General features: G+C 49.1%; 1 protein-coding gene across 1 annotated transcript in view; it reads left to right on the forward strand.

The window, feature by feature from the left end:
• CDYL2 (chromodomain Y like 2) overlaps window positions 1–22044 on the forward strand; it is a 164183-nt gene that overhangs the window by 134504 nt on the left and 7635 nt on the right. The window contains exons 3-6 of the mRNA XM_047711583.1: window positions 936–1153; window positions 9299–9471; window positions 16035–16245; window positions 20729–20872. Coding sequence (XP_047567539.1) covers window positions 936–1153; window positions 9299–9471; window positions 16035–16245; window positions 20729–20872 — 746 coding nt within the window. The remainder of the gene's footprint in view (window positions 1–935; window positions 1154–9298; window positions 9472–16034; window positions 16246–20728; window positions 20873–22044) is intronic.

The raw sequence follows: 22044 nt of genomic DNA on the forward strand, positions 1-22044 counted from the left end.
TGGGAATCGGATCCACCAGCTGGAGCACAGGGTTTCTCCGTGGACTATCTTGCCTTTAGTTTTACAAACTCCTCCAGTCATTCCTGGAGTTTCTCAGGTGCCGAGGGCCTCCCCCCCCTTTGGTGAGGATGTTTCACACGTCGGTCCTATAGTTTGATTCTTTGATCACATGCTGCGTGTCATCCTTGGACTCCCCAGTCTCGTCAATGTGTTTATTTTAATTTGCATCCTTTAAGCTTCACTGTCTGTGTGGCAAAACTCTTTGGATTTTGACAAATGCTTAAATGTCCCACATTCACCATCATGGTATCCTATAGAGTCGGTTCATCGCCCTCAGAATCCCGTGTTTCCCCTGTTCCACCTCCTCTTCTTCCTGATTCCTAGAAACCGCTGATCTTTTGACTGATTCTGTGTAATGGGAATCGTGCTGGCCTCTTTCACTTAGCAATATGCATCCAAGATTCATCTGTGTTCATTCATGGCTTGACGACGAATTCTTTTTATGGCTGAATAATACTCCACATTACAAACATACCAGCTTGTTTATTCATTTGCCGAGGAAAAGACATACTGGTTGCTTCCAGTTTTGGGTGATTATGAATAAAGCTGCAGTGTTTTCATTGGTCTATTTGGTTTTGTGGCCATCAGTTTTCGAAGTTGTGGGTTTCTTGCTGCTGAATGCACATGAGCACAGGTAGAGGCTCCCAGGTAGGTGTGTGGGAGGGGGATGGAGGGTCATAGGGGGCCCTCCACAGAGAGCGCTCTCCATCCTATTTCAGATTTGGAGATGAGGCAGTTAAGCCCCGGGCCCTTCTCCACCCGAGATCCGAGGGTGCATGGAGGTCCCGCCACACCCGATCTGCACGTGCTGTGGTTGCCCTCTTGCCTGGCTGTTCCTATGTCAGTTTCTCACTTTGGTTATCTGATTTTGGAAGGCTCTGCTCTGACCAACGGGGGATTAAACCTGCACAGCCCCGTGAAGAGGAAGCTGGAAGCAGAGAAGGACTATGTCTTTGACAAGAGGCTCAGGTACAGCGTCCGGCAGAACGAAAGCAACTGTAGGTTTCGGGACATTGTCGTGCGGAAGGAAGAGGGGTTCACACACATCCTGCTGTCCAGCCAGACCTCGGACAACAACGCGCTGACCCCCGAGGTGAGAGGCAGGGGACCCGAGGGGAGGGTCAGGCTGAGAGGGCTTCTCATTCAGAATGGGGCACTGGCTCTCTCTCTGTTCCATCAGGAGCCTATGATGGTAGCCAGCACACATGCAAACTTGACTCTGGGAAACCATGTGCTGATGACCTTACATACATTATCCATTTGATCTTTATGACCAGGTAGTCATACTATCCCATTTGACAGATGAAGACCCCAGTGAATGGAGAGATTCGGAAAACTGATCCAGGTCCCAGAATTAGTCACAGGGCACCTTCATGTATCTTGGGCTTTTCCAAGCGTGTCAAATTTCCTTGCTTTGGATGGAATCCTAGTCACTCAGCTCGCTTACTTTTTTTCAATTGAGAGAGAATTCACATACCATAGATTTCACCCTTTTAACATGTACATTTTTAAGTATATTCACAACGATCTAGTTCTAGCACATTTCCATCACCCCCAAAGGAAACCCCATGCCCATTGCCATCCTCTCCCCATTTTCCCTCACCAAGTCCCCAGTGACCACAAATCTACTTTTTGTATCTACCAATTTGCCTGTTCTGGACATTCCGTGTGAACGGAAGCATATCGTATGTGGTCTGTGACCAGCTTCCTCCACTGAACACCATGTTTTCAAGGTTCATCCCTGGAGTAGCACACGCCCATGCTTCCTTCCTTTCCCTCGTATGGATGTGCCACGTTTGGTCCATCAGTCGTTCAGTGATGGACGTTTGTCTTGGTTCCATCTTTGACTACTGTGTTGTGACGAATATCACTGCAGATGTTTGTGTACGAGTTCGCATGTGAACGTGTTTTCAGTGCTCTTGGCTGTTTCTCTCTTTGTGGAACTGCTGGGTCATATGGTAACTCTGCGTTTAACTCTTTGAGGAACTGCCAACCTGTTTTCACAGTGGCTGTGCCATTTTCCATTCCCACTGGCCATATACAAGGGCTCTGTTGTCTCTGCATCCTTGTCAACACTTGTTACTATCTGTTCTCGTTATTGTAGCTCTTGGAGTGGGCGTGAGGTGGCATCTCTCCGAGGTTTTGGTGTGCATTTTCCTGATGACTAATGTTGTTGGGTGTCTTTTCATGAGCTTATTGGCTGCCTGTCTCTTTCTTTGGAGAAATGTCTGTTGACATCTTTTGCCCCTTCTTAAAATTGTTTTTTAACTCTTGAGTTTTAAGACTTCTTTGTCAGACATTTGATTGGAAAAATATGCTTTCATTCTGTGACTTGTTACTTACTTTCTTTTTTTTTAAATTTCTTTTCAGTGTTCCAGAATTCATTGTTTTTGTACCACACCCAGTGCTCCATGCAATACATGCCCTCCATAATACCCACCACCAGGCTCACCCAACTTCCCACCCCGTACCCCTCCAAAACCCTCAGATTGTTTTTCAGAGTCCACAGTCTGTCATGGATCATCTCCCCCTCCAATTTCCCCCAACTCATTTCTCTTCTCCATCTCCCAACGTCCTCCGTGTTATTCCTTATGTTTCACAAATAAGCGAAACCATATGATAATTGGCCCTCTCTGCTTGACTTATTTCACTCAGCATAATCTCTTCCAGTCCCGTCCATGTTGATACAAAGGTTGGGGATTCATCCTTTCTGATGGAGGCATAATACTTCATAGTGTATATGGACCACCTCTTCCTTATCCATTCGTTCGTTGAAGGGCATCTTGGCTCTTTCCACAGTTTGGCAACTGTGGCCGTTGCTGCTGTGAACAATGGGGTACGGGTGGCCCTTTTTTTCACTACATCTGTATCTTTGGGGTAGATACCCAGTAGTGAAATTACAGGGTCATAGGGAAGTTCTATTTTTAACTTCTTAAGGAATCTCCACACTGTTTTCCAAAGTGGCTCACCAACTTGCATTCCCACCAACAGTGTGAGAGGGTTCCCCTTTCTCCACATCCTCTCCAACGCATGTTGTTTACTATCTTGTTAATTTTGGCTGTTCTGACTGGTGTAAGGTGGTATCTTGATGTGGTTTTGATTTGAATCTCCCTGATGGCTAGTGATGATGAACACTTTTTCATGTGTCTGTTGGCCATTTGTATGTCTTCATTGGAAAATGTCTGTTCATGCCTTCTGCCCATTTTTTGATGTGATTATCTGTTTTGTGTGTGTTGAGTTTGAGGAATTCTTTTAGATCCTGGATATCAACCTTTTGTCTGTACTGTCATTTGCAAATATCTTCTCCCATTCCGTGGGTTGCCTCTTTTTTTGTTGACTGTTTCCTTTGCTGTGCAGAAGCTTTTGATCTTGACTTTGTCACTTTCTTGATGGCATCCTTGGATGTACAGTGCTTAAAATTTTGATGAAGTCCATTTTACCTGTTTTTTCCACCTTACCTTTTTAACACTAATCATGCTTTTATTTTAAGTGAACACAATGGGGAGACGGTGAATACTTAATGCCATTGCATAGACAGCACCATTTAAGATCTGGGGTACTGAGGGGGAGCAGTGAAGAAATGATGAATATTTTAAAGAGATTCTTGATGGTGCCAATGTGGGAAAAGTCTCATCCAAGAAGACTTCTCCAACTAGACTGACCTGCCACCGGGTGGTGGAGTAGTAACTGATGAACACCATGACCGTGCCAGCTACCAGCAGCCCTTTGTTTTTTGTATTTGCCATTTACCCATTTCCTTCCCCCAGGGCCCTCCCAATGTAGGGTTCTTATGATACTCTTACAGATGAGACCATGCAGGTTTAGAGAATTAGGCCTAGGGTCCCGTCAGCTTCAGGGGGCAGGAATCTTGCCACTTGTGCCCACCATATTGTTTCTCACACTCAGCCTAGTGCCTGGCCCGGAATGACGGCCATAGGGCAAGAGATGTAGCTAAATCCTTTGCAGTTTGTGGGGCTGCTGGTCACCTGCTGCCCCTCCTCTAAGCATGGTGTTTTGAGGTCTTTCTCTTGCATGGTCAGAAACCACTTTAGAGCGCTCTGCTGCGCAGACCTCGGTGGTTTACCCCAGAGGCTGCCCTTCGCATGTCTGTACACCTGAAAGCCTTGTTATTTTAAGCTCATCGTGAAACATCTGCACGAGACCAGCTCTTCTTAGATTTTTTTCCTACTTCACTGCTTCTTGAAAGCATGCTTTTAAAAGGCACAGCATTTTCCTTCAATAAATCGAATAAATGTGGAGTCTCCCAGTTCATCCTATCTCTTTGGAGTAGCTTTATGTGTTAACCGTTGCCTATTCAGCATGGAAGAGGTGGGATCTCCAGCTAATATTAGGTGCACAGGTTCTCAACTCCAGAGATGAGGGCTTGGTGAATTAGGGGTTCCATTCCTAATTGGTGTGGTGTCTGTCAGAAACAGAATGTGAGGAATGGAAAAAGAAAATATTGGTTTGGTGTTTTCGGCTGTCTGGACGACGGGAATGGACTGACTCTATAGAGAAGATGGCCAGCTGGGAAGAGCAGCCCTGAAAGAAAGATCCCAAAGAAAAGAAGAGGTGGTGTTAGCAGAGGAGTATAGATTTTGGAGTCTAGTTCAAATCCTGCCTCCACCAGGTGACCTTGCCTCTTTGAGCATCCTCATCCCTACAAGTTATAGTATATCTTGCTTGTGGGATGAGAGAAACTGTCTGCCCGGAGGCTTGCAGAATGCCTGGCATGTGGGAAGCGTTCAGTAAGTGTTCCCATCATTGTGAAGATGAAGCAGAGGTGATATCACGGCGTCCAGCAGACCCAGCCTTCCTTACTCAAGGAGCAACTGGGACAAGGCCACCCTGCATGTCATAATTGAATTTCTTTTTCTAGTTGTATCTGGGACATTGGTTGGATTGGCCTCATGGGCAGAAATTCGTACATTACTGGGTGTGTTAACTAGATTCTGAGGCTAGCAGGTGTGTTGTAATATTGCTCCTGTCTGGAATATAGCAAAGAACCAGGAAAATAATGAAAATGCCCCTTTAGGAAAGAAGAAGAAAAATAGATTGCTCAAAGTGTTGGTGATGAAAAGCCCATCCACTTCCCCATTAGGAGCAGACCCCAAGGCCTCTCTCAACTCCTGGTTTTGTGCAGTGCTCTAAGCCGCTGTGAACTGTACCACCACTATCCGAGGGAGCACGCCAGACATGTGGGAGTCACACCTCATACCCTCTTGATCATACCCACTGGACGCACACCACCCCCAAGGCATATTAACTTTCATTCTTGAAGAGCCCACTCATAGGTTTTCTTCTCTCTGTTTCCATCAGGACCATTATATTCTGTCTGGATTGGTGTAACAACTTGCTAACAAGCCTGCTCTTTCAGCTTTTCTACCTGTAATCCGTTGTCTTCAGGGTGGGCAGAGTGACCTGCCAGGAATACAAATCTGATCAAGCCACCCCTTCTACGCACACGTGTGCACGCACACACACACATTTGCACAAACTTCACATATGTTGGTGATTCTTAGTTGCTCTGATTAAGAATCAAAACTGTTCATGTGGCTGGTGAGGCTGGTATATTCTGACCTGCCCACCTCTGCAAGCCTCCTTGCCTTATACCACATGTCCACCTTCTATTCTCCTGTCCTCTATCAGCCTGACTTTCTTTCATGCTCACACCTGCCCCAGGGCCTTTGCATATACCATATACCTGTACTTCTGACTGAAACATCCTTGCCTAGTGGCCTTGCACTTCATTCAGGTCTCAGCTCAACCACCACTTCCACAAGATCCCTCACCATCCCTCAGCTCCCTGCCCAGGTTATATCCGCCTCTCAGAGGAGCTTTCCTAGCACTACACAACCCTCCCTTCTGGAACTTGCTACAGTTGTTAATGTACATGTATTTGTGTGATAATCTGTCTGGTTCCTCCCACTACACTGTAAACTTGTTGAGGAGGTAAATACTGTGCCAGTCATTCAAATCAATAAACATTTATTAAATTTTTTTATGTGTGAGGTTCTGGACTAGGTAGGGTTATAAGGGTTAGAAGGGTTAGAAGGGTTATACAGATAAGTAGAAGACTCATCTGTTTTAGTCTTTAAAGAATTGTATTCGTTATCTATTCCTGCATAATAAATTTCCCTAAACTTAGCATCTTAAACAATGAATGTTATTTCACAATTTCAGTGGGTCAGGAATCCTGGCATGACTTAGTTGGATGCGTCTGGCTTGGGGTCTCTCAAAGTCAAGGCATGTTGCCTGGGGCTGCAGTCTCAGCTGAAGGCTCAGTGGGGGAGGATAACTTCCAAACTCACCCAACTGGCTGCTGGTGGATCCTCACTGGCCAGAGACATCAGTGCCCTGCCTTCTGTCTTCTCTGTATGGACTCCTCATAACATGGTCTGCTTCCCCAGATGGAGAGCTCTGAGGAGGAGAGAGAACAAAAGCGGACAGCCAAGACAAGCTGTGTCTTTTTGTATCCCCGTCTCCTTTTGAACAGGACATCCTGTCCGTCTTGCCTTACCTTGTGGTTAGGCATGAGTCATGAAGTCTGTTCTACACTCCCTGGGGGGGATGCCACAGGGGTATGACTCCCAGGGAGGGGATCGTTGTCAAGCAGGAGGTAGGGTGAGGCAAGAACGCTCACATTCTACAAGGGGGCTTGTCACAAGTGTCATAGCAGGGACACATGGGGTATTGGGAGAGGCAAGAGTTGGCATTTAGTCAGAGATATTTGGGAAAGCATTCGGGAAGGTAGTCACAGGTGAGATGGGCCCCGGGTTGCTGATTTCAGCAAGTAGAGATGCAATAAAGAGAGGGACTCCGGTCTACTCTCCCTTTCAACCCACTTCTAATGAATTTGGTCTCGCTGGTTCCAACCCATGGCAGATCAGAAGATAGAAGTAGTGGGGCTGGGTGGGGGGTGGGGGAGAGCGTGCTTTCTCTAGCAGATGCTGACATCTGGAGCAAGTGGCAGCTAGCACGTGTCTGGCAAGGGCAGTAAATCTCAAGACCATATTTAGGGCTTCAGAATGCATAGCAGTCTTGGACCATTTGTTACAGAGGCATTCCCCAGGAGCCTCTGAGGGCACCGGTCTGTTACAGCCTGGCATGTGACCATGGAGAGGTGGTTCCATGGGTGCAGCTGAGGAGTTTAAGAAAGCAAGAGAGCAATCATTTTAGAACGTTTTACTTTAAACAAATCAAGTATGTAATGCAATTTGGAGCCCTTCAAGGAGGCAGAACCTCAGCCAGGAGTCCAAATTGGATCATTGACACGAGAAAAGCAAAGGAAAGCTATACTAACTAGACACGACTTTCTTTACATTAAAAAATATATAAATATATAGTTTATACTTTCCTCACATGAATGAAATGCAGATTTACTTTCCATTTAATTCATAAAGGAGCTGGGTGTTTTGTTTGATTTTTGTCTTTACTAATTGACAAGTCAGTGTGACCTCAGAGAGAGAGAGGCCACTCTCTGCGTTGCGTGTGGAATGGCAGCTCATGTCTTAACAGCGTGCTTTTCTTTTATTTGCCTCTCAGAGAAATAGAGTCGTGGATTGTTCAGAGTGTGTCTATTTCTGGAGGCAGATGGATTAAAGGACCCACATGCTAGTGGCCTCTTGGCTCTTTTGTTGTTCAAAATGAATCTGTGGCTTATGTCCTGGTAGAATGGAAGGTGCCTCTGTCATGCTCACAGAGCACAGGCTGGGAGATTCTCCATTCAAAATGATATCCAGCCCTGGTTTTTCCCCCCACTAAAATTCACCCATTTATTTAAGCCATCCTACAATACAGCGTGGTAGAAAGAGAAGGGATTTGGGGGTGAGATGCATATCATGGCTCTGCCTCTTGCTGCTGACCTCACGCAGCTCCATGCCACTCCCCTGAGTCTCCCTTCTATTACCTGTGAGATTGGGATACCACATTCCCTCTTATATGGGATTTTTGTTTGGAGTAAAATACATGGAAGTTTCCTGCTGCAATCCCTGGCACCTCCAAGTACTTAATAAACGGGTTCTTTAAAAAGTATAATTTTAAAAACACGGCTCCCATAATAGTTTCCCATTGTACCCTATGATAGTGCCTATTGAAAAATGAATAACGATCCCTTAAGAGAGACTTATTGTCTCCCCAGTTGGACTCTCAGCTCCACACAGGCAAGCGCATGCCTTATTTTCTCTTACCATGCTGTTTCTGCTCTTGATATTCACTTATTTTTCCCTCCTCCCCTCACTTCTGTTAGACCGAGTGATTGAGCTTTCTTTGTTTTAATCCCCTCCCCATTCATTGTAATCCATGTGCATTTAAGAAGCTACCCTTAAGTTCTGTACACAGAGTGAAGCCTAAACGTCATCCTGTCACTCTTCACCACGCCCAGACCTAGAACCTCGGCATGTGGTCGTCATTCCTTCTCTCATCTGACGCGCTATTACCACCTGGACCCCAGTTCTACACTTGTGCAAACCTTCAGCCTCGGTCGGTCATTATCAGTCTGATGATTTTATAGCCATTCTTATATTGATTTGTCAGCACATTCGCCATGTTTCTTTGTTGGCTGTTACTCCATGCATGTCCCGTTTTTCTTTCTGAATATAGTTTTCTTCTTTCTGAAGCGTATCCTTTTTAAATTCTCTCAACAAGGGTCTAAGAGTGGTAAAGATTCTTTTGCTGAAAACTCCTACCTTTTACCCTTGCTTTTGGATGATAGTTGAGCTGGGTACAGAATCCGTGTCTGATGGTTGTCTTCCTTGGCACCTGGAAAATTTTAGGAGTTCTGATGCCAAAGCCCCCTTCCCATGTGCTACCCACAAGCCATGCAAAATTCTTAGTTGAATTAAGGACGAGCAAGAGTATAATTGAACCTGGCCTTCTAGAGAAGGCTAACATACCTCACCTGGGCTGTGCGCAGGAATTTTTTTTCCCACAACTTGGAAAGGGCTAAACATGCAAATGCTGGAAGAAGATTTGCAGAGATTTACCCAGAATTACATGGCTCCAGGCCACGCTTCCCAAGTCTGAGGCCAGTGACCTCACTGCCACCTTCTTAGCACTCTGCCTGCTTTGGGGATGCTGCAGGGGAGCTCGGTTTTGGTGTTTCTTTGCTTAGTCTGGATGTGGCTTGAATTCAGGAGGGTCTTCCTGCAGAGGAAGAGAAGATGCAGGCTCGAGGTCTGAAAGCCTCTGGCCTATAGGTAGATAGTTAACATCCCTGCCAATCCATCTCTGCCCGCAGATCATGAAGGAAGTCCGGCGAGCACTGTGCAACGCGGCCACAGATGACAGCAAACTTCTGCTTCTCAGTGCAGTGGGCAGTGTATTCTGCAGTGGCCTAGATTACTCCTACCTAATTGGCCGGTTGTCCAGTGACCGGAGAAAGGAGAGTACCCGGATTTCAGAAGCCATCAGGTAAGCTCTGCTCATGTTTGGACACTTTGGGACCCGCTTCCTTCTTGAGAAATGTAGCACATAAGAATACAGCCTGCTCAGTTAAATTTGAATTTCAAACAAGAAAGAAAAATTTTTTTAACATAAGTCTATCCCATGTAATATTTGGGATATACTTATACTAAAAAATTATTTGTTTTTTATCTGGAATTGGGATTTTAATTGGGCATCCTCTATTTTTCTGCCAAAACTAGGGTGCCTTTGTCCTCTAGGTTAGATCCCACTTTATTCTCTTGATCAAAAAGAGATTTTATTTCTTTGTATTAAGCCCAGTATCTGGTAACATCCAGCTATGATCCACACTACTCCTGCCCTCTGCCCTCTGCCCGGTGGTACAACTGTTGATTTTTTGGGTGTTCCTGTGTCTTGAGGCTGACATGGCTCCACACTGGGAAGAGGATGGAGGCTTACCCTGGGTATCTGTGCATTTGCAGACCCAGCAGGGTAGGGAGTGCTTCCCCCTCTCTTGCTGCCTTTGGGACAGAAGTTGGGATCCTGGGGCTGACATCTGATCCCCACAATCGGTATCTCTTTTGGGACCCTGAAGGGTAGTTATTTCCCCAGTATTTACAGATTTATTTTATCTTTTTAAATTTATTTTAATCAATTTGTTAATTAATTTTTTATTTTTTCTTATGTTATGTTAGTCACCATACAGTCCATCATTAGTCTTTGATGTAGTGTTCCATGATTCATTGCTTGTATATGACACCCAGTGCTCCGTGCAATCCATGCCCTCCTTAATACCCATTACTGGGCTCACCCATTCCTCCTCTCCACTTCCCTCTCCTCTAAAACCCTCAGTTTGTCTCCTGGAGTCCATAGTCTCTCATGGTTCATCTCCCCTGTGATATCCCCCCTTCAGTTTTCCCTTCTTTCTCCTAATGTCCTCCATGCTATTCCTTATGTTCTGCAAATAAGTGAAACCATATGATAATTGTCTTTCTCTGCTTGACTTATTTCACTTAGCATAATCTCCTCCAGTCCCGTCCATGTTGATGCAAATGGTGGGTATGCATCCTTTCTGAGGGCTGAGTAATATTCTTCCATTGTATATATTTATGAAAAGCAAGTGCGTGTTATTTCCAGCAAGGGCTGTCACTCAGCCTCCACCTGGGAAGGGCTCAGGCTTGCTGCTGCACCTAGCTCCAAGCTCCCACAAGAGTCCCAGTGTGGTAACGCCACCTGGTCTCTCGGAAAGGAACACTTCTCCGTGTGGTGTCATGGAGCCTCACGCCTCATGTGAGGGCTTTTCTGGGCCTCCTGTCTCACTGTGCCTGGCAGTGTCACATGGATGCTGATTGTCATGTGGCCGTGGGAACCTTCCACGGGATGCAGTCTCCAAGAGATGATGTGAGGTTGTTCTAACAGGTGGAGTTCCAAGTCCCCTCTTCAGGGTGAAGCACCCAGGGAAGTAGGCTCCAAAGCACGGGTGTGCTTCCCATTGCAGAATTCTTACCCCACAGAGACACAAAAAGGCTGAGCACTGTTGCTAGAAAAGGTATCGTGGCTGCGTGCTGCTCCCAAGCTTCCTGGCCACAGACATACCTGGGCGCGTCCACAGTGGTTTAGTCTCTGTTTGGACTCAGCTGTGCCTTTTAACAGCTGCCTCATCACGGGCGGGGGAGGGGGAAGCAACAGGGTCCCCAGTAGGCTTCCTTCATTTGGGGGACCATCAGAGATGGGGCGCCCATCTCTCTGGCCTAAGGAAAGCCTTAGCCATAGCCGTCATATGGTTAACGGATTTCAGCGGAGGCATTAGCTGGATTTCCAGAAGCCCCAGATTTGAGGAGATGCTGAATGCATTAGCTAACGTCTTGAGAAACACAGCCAGTGGGATTTGAGACATTTGCTATCTCATAGAAAGGCGGGTTTCTCTTAGGTAGAATAGAGGGGTGGCAGCAGAGGGAATTCTTTCCAGTGTTCAAAGGGAGCGGAAGTTTCTAATTCATGAGCCTGCAACAACATCGGGGGAGGGAACGGGGGGTGCCCCCTAGACCAGCGGTTCACAGTCCCAACAACTCAGAGAATCCACAGGTCACTTTTCTAAAACCCGGAAATCTCCGAATCAGGGAGTGTGGGGGTGCTGCCAGCTCGTCTTTGCTCTTGAAGTTCCCTCAGGAGTTCTCCCATGCTAGAAGGAACAGAGATGGATGAGCAGCCTCACGGGCCGGATGGGGGCGCATACAGCATGCCCCTCTAGCGAAGAGTGCCCACGGGGTCAGAAAATGCGCCGTGCCCATCATCGCCAAGTCCTAGGGGAGGCTCCAACTTCACCAGATTTGGAGTGTTTCCCCCGGCGGCCACACTCCAGAGTTTGGGACACAAGGTGGCAGAGAAGCATTTTCCAGAGAATGTTCTGCAGATTTCCAGAGGAGCATCCTGAGTGAAGGGCGCTGTCCCTAAATTACTTTGGGCCACGCTGCAAGTTCCGTCCCCGCTTCTGCAGATTTTCCAGGCATAGGAACATATTTGCAGCCTGAGAAGTGTCTTGTGAAAGAACTTTTTTCAAAGTCTAGCATGGCCGAAACATACTTTGGCCACAGAACCTTATAATCTACAGACAGCCCTTGCGGTTCCCTGGGGACATGCGTGCTCTCAGCTGGGCTGACCTCCAGGCTCGGGGCACGCTGCAGGGCCTGCCACAGCACCCCCAGCACCGCTCCCTCCCCATCTGCATCGTTTCCTCGAGAAAACATGCACACACGTGACCCAGTACACCGTGTTCGCTCTGCAGATGTTTGTTGAATGAACTAGCAGATGTGAGAAGAGCTCAGATGATTCATTCAGCACAGGCTCTGTCCAGGACCCAAACAAAGCTGTCAGCCCCATCCTGCAAGAGAGGCTGCCCTCCCCTGAACTCACAGGTGATGGGATGGTCTGGTGAGGAAGATTAATCAGATAACCCGTCTGAAAAACTTGGTCGGACCCAGCACAGAGTCAGGACTTGGGACAGGTATAAAGAATTATTTTCATTGCCAGTTCTCTTACGTCCAGCCACAGGTTCTAGCTAAGCCTGCTCTGACTGCGGAGTGGGCTTCAGGAGCACCCCTCTGACGGCCCCAGGACGACCACCAGCGTGTGTATCTGGAGCTCAGAGGTCTCTCGTACTGGCTGACTCGGCTGTGGACTTCGGCGGTGGGAGAGCTGTACCCCGGCGCTCTGGGTAGAGGAAATAGGTAGCTTGTGGCTCCAGGTGGAATCCGGACATCCCTGTATGCAGATTATTGCTTCATAATGCCCCTCTGGGGCTGGAGGGTGGATCACCAACCACTGAGAATGGAGTGAGAGCAGTGTTTGCCCTCCCCAGCGGGTGCACCGACTATAATAATACAAGCAGTCATGACTGAGGGCTCCTGCGTGCCAAGCGCTGTCTCCTTGAATTCCCATATGGCCCCATGAGGACAAATCATTGGCTTTCCCATTTGACAGGGAGGAAAATGGGATTCCAGAGAGTGAGTAACTTGTCCAAGATCTCACTACTAGTTAGGGACGGAGTGGAGCCTTGGCTCCAGAGTTCGTGCTCCTTCTGCCACATCAGAGCTGCCCAACACTCAGGCAGGCAGAGAGCAGAGGGCTCGGGCTATGTAGAGGAAGCTGTGGGGACCAGAGTCAGCATGACCGATGGACTTTGATGGCAAGCCCTCTGCCCCCCCACTCTCCCGCCACCCCAGTCAGGATCAGATATCTGAGCGGCAGTGTCTGTAATGCAATATCCTGTTTGCTTCTGTGTCCACTGGGGTCTTGTGATAGAGATCTTCTGCTTGAGTGAGAGGAAGAAGATGGGGAGAGTGGTCTGTGCATTGCATTTTCATATCCAGGACATGAGCCCACAAGGCAGCTTGGACCAAAACAGGATGGTGTTGGGGTGCACGGGTGGAGCTGGGCACACTTGATCTCCTTAGCCCTCCTCAGGATGTGTGATTGCTCTGCACAGTGCTCAGGTTGGAGACCACAGAGGGAAGGTTCTGGGCTCTGGAACTATATGCTCCCATAATGTTGTATGGGCAGAGGTGAATTCCTGGAAGCCTGCTGTGTGGAGATTGGCACAGAGTGGGAGTGTCAGAGAGGTCCTCATGAGGTCCACAGCAGGGGAGCATCCTGTCCTGACAGGAAGGACTGTCTTTACTGGAAGTATTCCACAATGGCTGGAGGATGGCGTGGCCTCAAATGCTGGGAGTCCTGCACTGAGTGGAAGATTTGGCTTGACCACTCCTGAAGTCCTTTCCAGCTCGGAGATGCAACGTCCCCGAATTGTATGAAGGGGTTTAGAGGTGGAGTGTTGGCCCCACGTCACTCAGACCATGTGGTTCCAAGGACCCTGCCAAGAAGCACGATGTGCGGTACGGGCTCCAAATTGCATTTGGTGGTAAAAAGTACATATTAAGGCCCATGACTGAGGCCATGAAGTTAGGAAGTCAGGCCAGGAAATGGGCCCCTGGAAAACCGGGAATCAGAGGTTCGTGGTGCCAGAGTCTAGCAGTGTCCTTTTGGGGGTCAGCTGTGACGGGGCCAGCAGTGCTGAGAGAGCTCTGCCTTTCACTCACAAACCACCACCTAGGAGTCAGGAGATAGGCTGCCTCACGCCTGGGGAAGGGTGCATACTCACGTGACAACGTGCAAGTCATGAGACACCCCCCACCCCAGGCTTCTCCCAATGGAATATGATCCCAGCGTATCACCGTGATGCCCACACTTTTTCGTAAGGCTTGCGGGGGAATGGCAACAGCTGAGAAGGGATAAATCAGCGGGACATTTGTATTAGTGAACTACCAGCTGCTGTAACGAATGACCCCTGAGTACACGAAATGGCTCAGTTGTGATAGAAATTTATTTCTTATGTTTGGGAACCTAAAACGGTTGCTACTGATTAGCCCATGGCTGTCCTCCAAGTTTGACTCAAGAACCCAGACTCCCTCCATCTTGTCGCTCAGCACAGGCCCTCCGAGATGGCCATGCCCCTCAAGGTGAAAGGGTTTGCAGGCTGCACAGTGGGAGGTTTCCTGCTCAGGCCTGGAAGTGAGCATAGGTTTCCACTCACATTCCATTGGTCAGCGCTCAGTTACTTGGCCGACAGCCAACTGTGAGGGAGGCGGGAAACTGTGCTCCAGCAGCAGACTCAGGAAGAGGAGGGAAGGGAAAGTGGTGAGTGGCAAGTGAATCCGTGTTACACATCTGCAGTCTTCACTCTCATTCTGGAAGACTCCTTTAACCAGCACTTACTTACTCAGGGTGAGCTCCAGTAGGCATGGGCACCAAGCCACACACAAGGCAGACCTGAGTATTTCTGCAAGGAGCTGAAGAGGGAGGAAATCCAAAAACAAGTAAGCAAGGAAATAATTAGGATAATTGCTAATTGTAAGAGTGGTGTTTTCTAAGAACTCTCAGAAGGCCTGTGCAGCTCATGCATTGTGAGCAGGCTTAAGGGAGTCAAGAGATGAGCCTGGGGACATAAGAAGCAGTAGACCAAGGTCACAGCTGGGAGTATGGATTTTATTCTTGTGAGTTCTTGGTAGTTCCCAATCTTCCATCCGAGAATAATGAAGAATGTGGGCTTTACTAGACATCTTGGATCTTTCCTCCATGTCCAGATGAGTATTAACATTTTATGGATCTTAGATAGCAGCTATGGGAGAAGTGAAAAGCATGCCAGGGCAAAGAAAGTAGAGTTGGCTCTGGTTAATGGGTACAGATGCACATGGGAATTTTGTTCGATGAGGAAGGGAAGGGGGATAAAATGTCTCCTAATCCCAGAGCCCTGATCCCAGATGCCTCACACCTCCAAGGGAGGTCCGTGTCCTTCCCCAGTTTTGGCCGAAGCCACCACAACATGTGGATCCCTGTCAGTGTTCTAGAACCATCTTTGATAAGTCTGGCGACCCTTTGGGAGATCCAGCATCAAAGAATCCTAGGATTAAAAGAAAGGTTAAATATCACCTGTGCCCGTCACCTGAAGCTTGAGTTCCCTCTACAACATCACCCAAAGTGGCCATTCGGCCGAAATTAGAATACCTCCCATAATGAGGCATTCACACCTCCCAACATCAGCCATTCCACCTTCAGCCAGTGCTGTTAGAACATTCTTTCTCTCCTTGTGTCCAAATATGCCTCCTTGTAACGCCTTCCTTTTGGTTCTCCTTCTGGCTCTGAACCTTGATGTTCAGGTTGTCTTCCTTAGGATATTTACCATTTGTTGGTATCCAGAGAGTGGTAACTGGGTGCAGTAGTGGTAAGTGGGCATGACCTGGGCCCATCTGGACAAAGTGGGACATGATGTGGTCACCCCACAGATCTCTTTCAGAAAACATGCCACTGACCACCACGTGTGCCATGCCTGTGGCTGCAGCTCATTGACTCAGTGTTCAGGAGAAGGAGGCACTTGCCTGGTACCCACTTACCTCCAATGACCTGAGGGTACTCCACAGCCCAGGGAAACTTATGTCAGCCTCGGCAGATTAAAGGGTGTCAAATAGGTCTCAGCAGGCCTGCCCACCTGTTAAAGAGGGTCTTCTCTTTTCTCCCAGGGACTTTGTGAAGGCCTTTATCCAGTTTAAGAAGCCTATCGTTGTTGCGATCAATGGGCCTGCGCTGGGCCTGGGTGCCTCCATCTTGCCCCTCTGCGACATCGTGTGGGCCAGTGAGAAGGCCTGGTTTCAGACCCCCTATGCCACCATCCGCCTCACGCCTGCTGGCTGCTCCTCATACACCTTCCCCCAGATCCTGGGCGTCGCACTGGTAAGCCCCTTCGTTCCTCAGGCAAGATCCCTCTCTGGGAGAAGTGGCTTTGGGTCCCAACATGACCCATTCTTTGTCCTGGATTTGGGATATGGCCCTTCATATGAATAGGGAGCCCAGGGGTGCACCCGCCCTGTGGAAGCTGCTGAGTGTCTCTACTTCCTCTGCCCTTCCCGGGGGACCTGGGATGAGGTCAGGCTAATCTTAGAGCCTTCAACCAGGGGTACCAGATGCCAGTGGCAGGTGTGGCCAAGGGTCGAGAGCATGATGGGATGTTCACTATCAAACGTGTACTTTGTTCCCCTAAGTTAACATAATTCAGTTAGTTTACTTAATTAAGCACTTAACTAGTTAAAGCACATAATAGTTTAAGCTAACTAAACTAAGTTCGGGTCATTTACTTAAGCAAACTTTGCCTTCGTTATGTCATTTATTCTTCACAACAACCTGATACTAGGAGGACCCGTCTGCTATAGCAAACAATCCCGCAATCCTAGGGTCCAAACAGCAAAAGTTTCTTTCTCATTCTTGCCGCAGTCCAGTGTAGATGTAATAGCTGTCCACACTGCCTGGGGTCGGGGGCGGGCAGCCCAGGCATCTTCCATCTGGCAGACCTGCCTTTGCTTCCAGCGAGTGGGCATGAAGAGAGAGCCTGGAGGTTTTCCTGGGCCAGGCCTGCAAGGGGCATCTTCACCCCCACTCCCATTTCTTCGGCCAAGATTCAGTGGTGTGGCCACACCCACCTGCAAGGGAGGCTGGGAAGTGTAGTCTTGCTGAGTGACCCAGAAGCAGGAAGGGCTTTGGTAATCATAGGCAGTCCTACCTAGAGAACCTGTATTATGGTCTCCATGACACAGATGGCAAGCTAAACTGGAGAAGTTAAGGAACTTGCTGTGTCCTGTGTCAGTGAGCTGTCAGAGTGGTATTTGAGCAAATGGTGGAGCCCACTGTAGGCTGCAGTCAGATTCTGGACCAGCAGCCAGGGGCGAGTGGTCAGGGGCCACCTAGAATGCACACACGATGGCCAGTGCCCGAGAGCTGTTTACTCAGGGTGTCCTCCTACAACCCGGGAAGGTAGAACAGTTGTTATCCCCACTTGACAAATTGGAGACTGAGGCTCAGAGAGGGTGAGTTGTCCAGGGTCATACAGTGGGAGTGGGAGTGGCAGTCATGGGATCAGAACACAGATTATCTGGTTTTGGAGTCTGTGCTCTTAACCAGCAGGTCATAAAGTAGGACCTACATCCGAGGAGTGAGTCTGAAATTGGGGGTCTCTGAAAGACAGTATTGCCTGAAATCAATTTGCATCTTACTGTAACAGCCTGTCCCTCTAAAGGTGCCTCCTGCAGACCAGTTCTAGAGAGTTCCAGCACCCACGTGTAGGTGTCACTGCTATAGTATTGAAGAAGAAACCTGTCACATTCCATTGCGAGGGACAGCTGTGACCTCCTGTTTGCTGAACCCGGTGGGCCCGTGCTTAGCTCTAACACTGTTTGCTCGCTCTGCTGTGACAGATGCTCCTGGAAGCTCTTTCCTCCATCCTCACCATTCCTGACTTCTCCTTGGCCCTCCAGTAATTTATGTTTGTTTCTTACAAAGCCTTAGATGGGTCTTGTGGTTTGAATTTGGGCTCTTTGGCACAACTCAAGTGTGTTTTAATGACCCAGCCCTTCTTGTTCCGTTTCCTATTTGGTCTCTGGCCTTGACATTCACAACCCCCAACTCCAAAAGGTAACTCCCAGGTGATCCTGAAGGCCCGTGGGGTCAGCACAGTCGCCACCTGCTTTCCTGACGCAGCAGACTGAGTTCGGTGCCTCTTCTGCCCTTAAGATTCCCAAGATTCTCCCTCTCTGCATCCCAGGCTGAGGTCAGTGGGTGAAACCCTCAGGTACCAGGTGCACCGGGACTTAGGGAGTCCTCACTAAAGTGTGGCTGGTTCTGAGATTCTGCACAGGGATGCCCAATCATTTTGACGCTCCTGATGTCTCTTTGAGATACCCGTTCTGAAAAATGTGTCCCCTGTGTTGCATTACACACTAAAACCACATGGGCACTCTGATGACCAAGGATTGAGTGGGTTATCCCAGCAAGCTTCTCTAAGCTTATACTGATCACCTCCTACCTGGTGGCCATTTTACTGGGCACTTTCCATGGGATGGTCTCATCACTTTTCTGAGCATCTGCAAGGGTAGGTTCTCTTGCTCTCCATTTTACAGATAAACTGAGGCATGGAGAGTTGAGATGAAATTCTGGAAGATATCACTCCTTCTTTGAGCCCACAAACCCAAGTGAGATTCCAGTAGGCAACAGGCATTACCTTACCTGCTTGGAAGTACAAAGATGAGTAACAGGGAAGCTCCATCCTTGACAATCCCGCCCGTGGGCGATGATGCATGGCTGGTGTGGTGTTTCTCTGCTCTTTTGTTATCTCATCGGATCCTCCCAGGTGGTAACTTGTGCCCACTTTAGAGATGAATAAACAGACTCAGAGAGGCAAGAGATTTGCATAGGGTCTCAGGCCAAAGCAGAAGGCAGAGCAGGGTTGTCTGATCTGTGCTTTTTTCTACCCTCATCCTGTAAACCTTGGCCTTCCCATGAGGGGAGGGGGGTTCCTATGCCAGTAGCCCTATTGCGGACTGGTTAGAGAAAGCTCCCAGCATGGGTACCTCCTGAGTGAGTCTGGAAGAATGGGAATCCCCATTCTACCCCTTCTGTGTGGGCTTTGTCACTGAGGGTAGCATGAAACAGGAAGAGAAACCATGTGATCTGTGGAGACCACCAGCAGCCTCACACCCACCAGCACCACCTTGTCTCTGCAGCAGGGCCCACAGCTGGGATTGGGGAGGCCATTCGGATTCCAGGACTTGGGGTTGGGACTGCTCGAGGCTGCTCACAGTCTCACCAATGGCAGAAAAATGAGGCAGGCAGGGAAGCCAGGAAGCAAACACTTTCCCTTTTGATCTTGGCCACCGTGCTCTGCCCAAAGTCAGTGCCACTCCCGTTCCTCCCTGTCCTTTGTGGTGGCAAAAATGTGTCTAGTGTACAATCTTATCTCTTTCTGTCTCTCTATTATTTCAGTCATTTCTGAAACTCCAAGAATGTTGCTGACGGAGACGTGTTCTTGCCAAGTGTGTCCCGTTCAGCTCCTTGTGTTGTGCCCCTTCCTTTCGTTTCTCCTTCCCGAGACAGAGGTGTTTCTAAATAAGTATAATGACAGAGATTTGTCTTCAAACCTCCAACCAAATGCATGCTGTAGGCTCATTACCAGCCTGATAAATTTCTCTACTCTGGCATGAAAGATTGTCCTTTGGGTCATCATGACCCATCAGTGACAGCGAGAACAAAGGGGAAAACAGATACAGAGATCCAGCAGCCGAGAGAGCCTGGCATTTCCACATCGATCCAGGAGCGGCCCAGCACATAGGGGCAGGCAGATGGATGGCAGGTCAGGGAAGGGATTGCCTGCTGCGTGAAGGAGGTGGGGATTTATCCTGAAGGAGATAGGGACTCCATCCCATGGTGGTGACCATTATACCCTAATTATCAGCAGGAGAGTCACTTAGTAAGTTGTAGTGGTGACTGCACTGGTCTGTCTTTGCCTAGGACCTTATCCATCAGGCTCATCCCAGGGCACGCATGACAGCTGTGAAGTACAAAGCAAATGGAAATTCTCTGGGGAGTGGGCTGTGGAGGAAACCACAGAAGTTGGGGTGGGAGGTGGTCAGGTGGGGGGATGTTTTCGCCCTTCGCACCTGGGCAGAGATATGCGCAGCCCTGGGCCACCAGCAGAGATGCGGCTCTCTGCATTGGTGTGTGGTAGTACTGAGGACCTTTCTGGCTGCCAGGGATGGAGACACTTTTAACGGGCTTCATGCGGGAAGAAAAGAATTCAGTGGTGGCCATAACTTGCCCGTGCAGAAGTGGAGCCTTCTTTGGAGATGCTGGGATCCTACATCCCAGCTCAGTCAGGAAACCTGTTCTCCATCCCTCCTCTCTTTACGGACCCACCTCTCCAAAGAGCGGAGACACAGCAGTGGGGGACCACGGACTCCCTGACTTCCGCATGCAGCCAGCCAGAGAGTGCATCTTGGCCATCGCCTCTAGCTGGGAAGCCTCGCGGAGAGCTTTATCACCCAGGGCACATATCTGTTCCTCTGTGGACCTGTTGTCATGGCTGGGGTGTCAGCACTGAAGTGTACGTCTTGTGGGTCTGCTGCCGGATGTGGGGAGGGCTGTTGGGCAGACGAACCCACAGTCGGTATGTGGCTTCCTTAGGGAATTTGAGGAAAGCTGTGGGCCCTCTGCTCAGAAAGATGCACCTGGGCACAGATGTTTGTAGGTAGTTCCCAAAGCTTATCTGACCCCCCAGTTGAGAGCTGAAATTAGGGAAGCAGGACAGTGACACACGGCAAGCCCAGGCCTTGCTAACAGACATGCGAGGCACTCTGGGCTCTCAGCCTTCCCCTGCCTTTCCTTTTTTCAGGCCAACGAGATGCTGTTCTGTGGGCGGAAGCTCACCGCCCAGGAGGCGTGCAGCCGGGGACTTGTGTCCCAGGTCTTCTGGCCAACCACGTTCAGCCAAGAGGTCATGCTGCGGGTCAAGGAGATGGCCTCCTGCAGCGCGGTGGTAAGTTCCTGTGTCTTTGTGTGCTTGTCCTTGCAACAGACCCATTTTACAGGTGAGGGTAATGAGGCTGAGAGGGACCAACTGACTTGCCAACTGACTTGCCAAAGGTCATGCAGGGTGTGTGTGTAAGACCGTAAATGCCTCCTCTCGGGGTCGAGAGTTTATATCCAGGGACGAGCAGTCGGCATTCGTAGAGATTCCCTGTCATGGCCAGCCTGAAAAACTCACTGAAGAGATTTACACCCTGGGGTGGAGTGTGTTGGCTTAAAAGAAAGTCCCAGACAGACACACACAGAAGCACAAAACATCTGTAGTTTTCAAAGAATATGAGAAACAAAGGCACATGAGGACAAAGGGTGTTAAACCGTCCTGGAGATGAGAGAAACCAGGGCACGCCGACCTCACATTTCATTTCTACCCACCGAGTGTGTGGCACATGTGAGCGTCGCCGTTTGACTCCGAAGACACATCGGAACATGGATAAATACAAACGCCTCTGCAGAGGCGCCAGATTTTAATTAAGTGTCGATTTTATCTCAGAAAGTCACTCTGGGTGCGGTGTGGGAAATCCTGTCAGAAGGTGGAGCAAAGGCCGCTCCTGGAGCTGCAGGGTCGGTCTAGAAAATGAGAAAGGTGACTTGGGAGAATAGGGTTGGGGTGTTGGGCGGGGGTCTCTGTCTGTGCTTTGAAGTCAGGGACGTGCTGGGCTGGATTTATGGGGTCAGACCCGTGAGTGTCCCTTCCTTCTCTCCGTCTGCGCTAAACCCCCCACCCGCAATGTCGTGGCTGCCATGCCTCCCCCCTTCCCCCATGCCCCAGCTGACATGCCACTGCCCCTCCCTGCCGCCCCCAGCTGCCATGTCTCTCCCAATTTGCCTCATCAGCCTGGACTGGGCACTTACTGTGTGTAAGCTCCACCCCCAGGAAACCTGACCGTGCCAGTGACGGTGATGGTGATGGAGAGGTGATGGGCCTGTCATCGGTGATCACGTATTATGAGCCACGAGCTCTGCCAATCTTTGTACAAGGACTGTCTTTTCATCTTCCTGCTAACTGCTATGACCCACTTGTCCCACTTTGCTTGGGACTCTCCTGCTTTTAGCACTGGGAATCCCACGTCTGGGACTCCCCCTGGTCCTGGGCAAACAGGGACGGTTGGTGAGCCTAGGATC

Source organism: Lutra lutra, chromosome 17 (assembly GCF_902655055.1).
Source record: "Lutra lutra chromosome 17, mLutLut1.2, whole genome shotgun sequence".
NCBI lineage: Eukaryota > Metazoa > Chordata > Mammalia > Carnivora > Mustelidae > Lutra > Lutra lutra.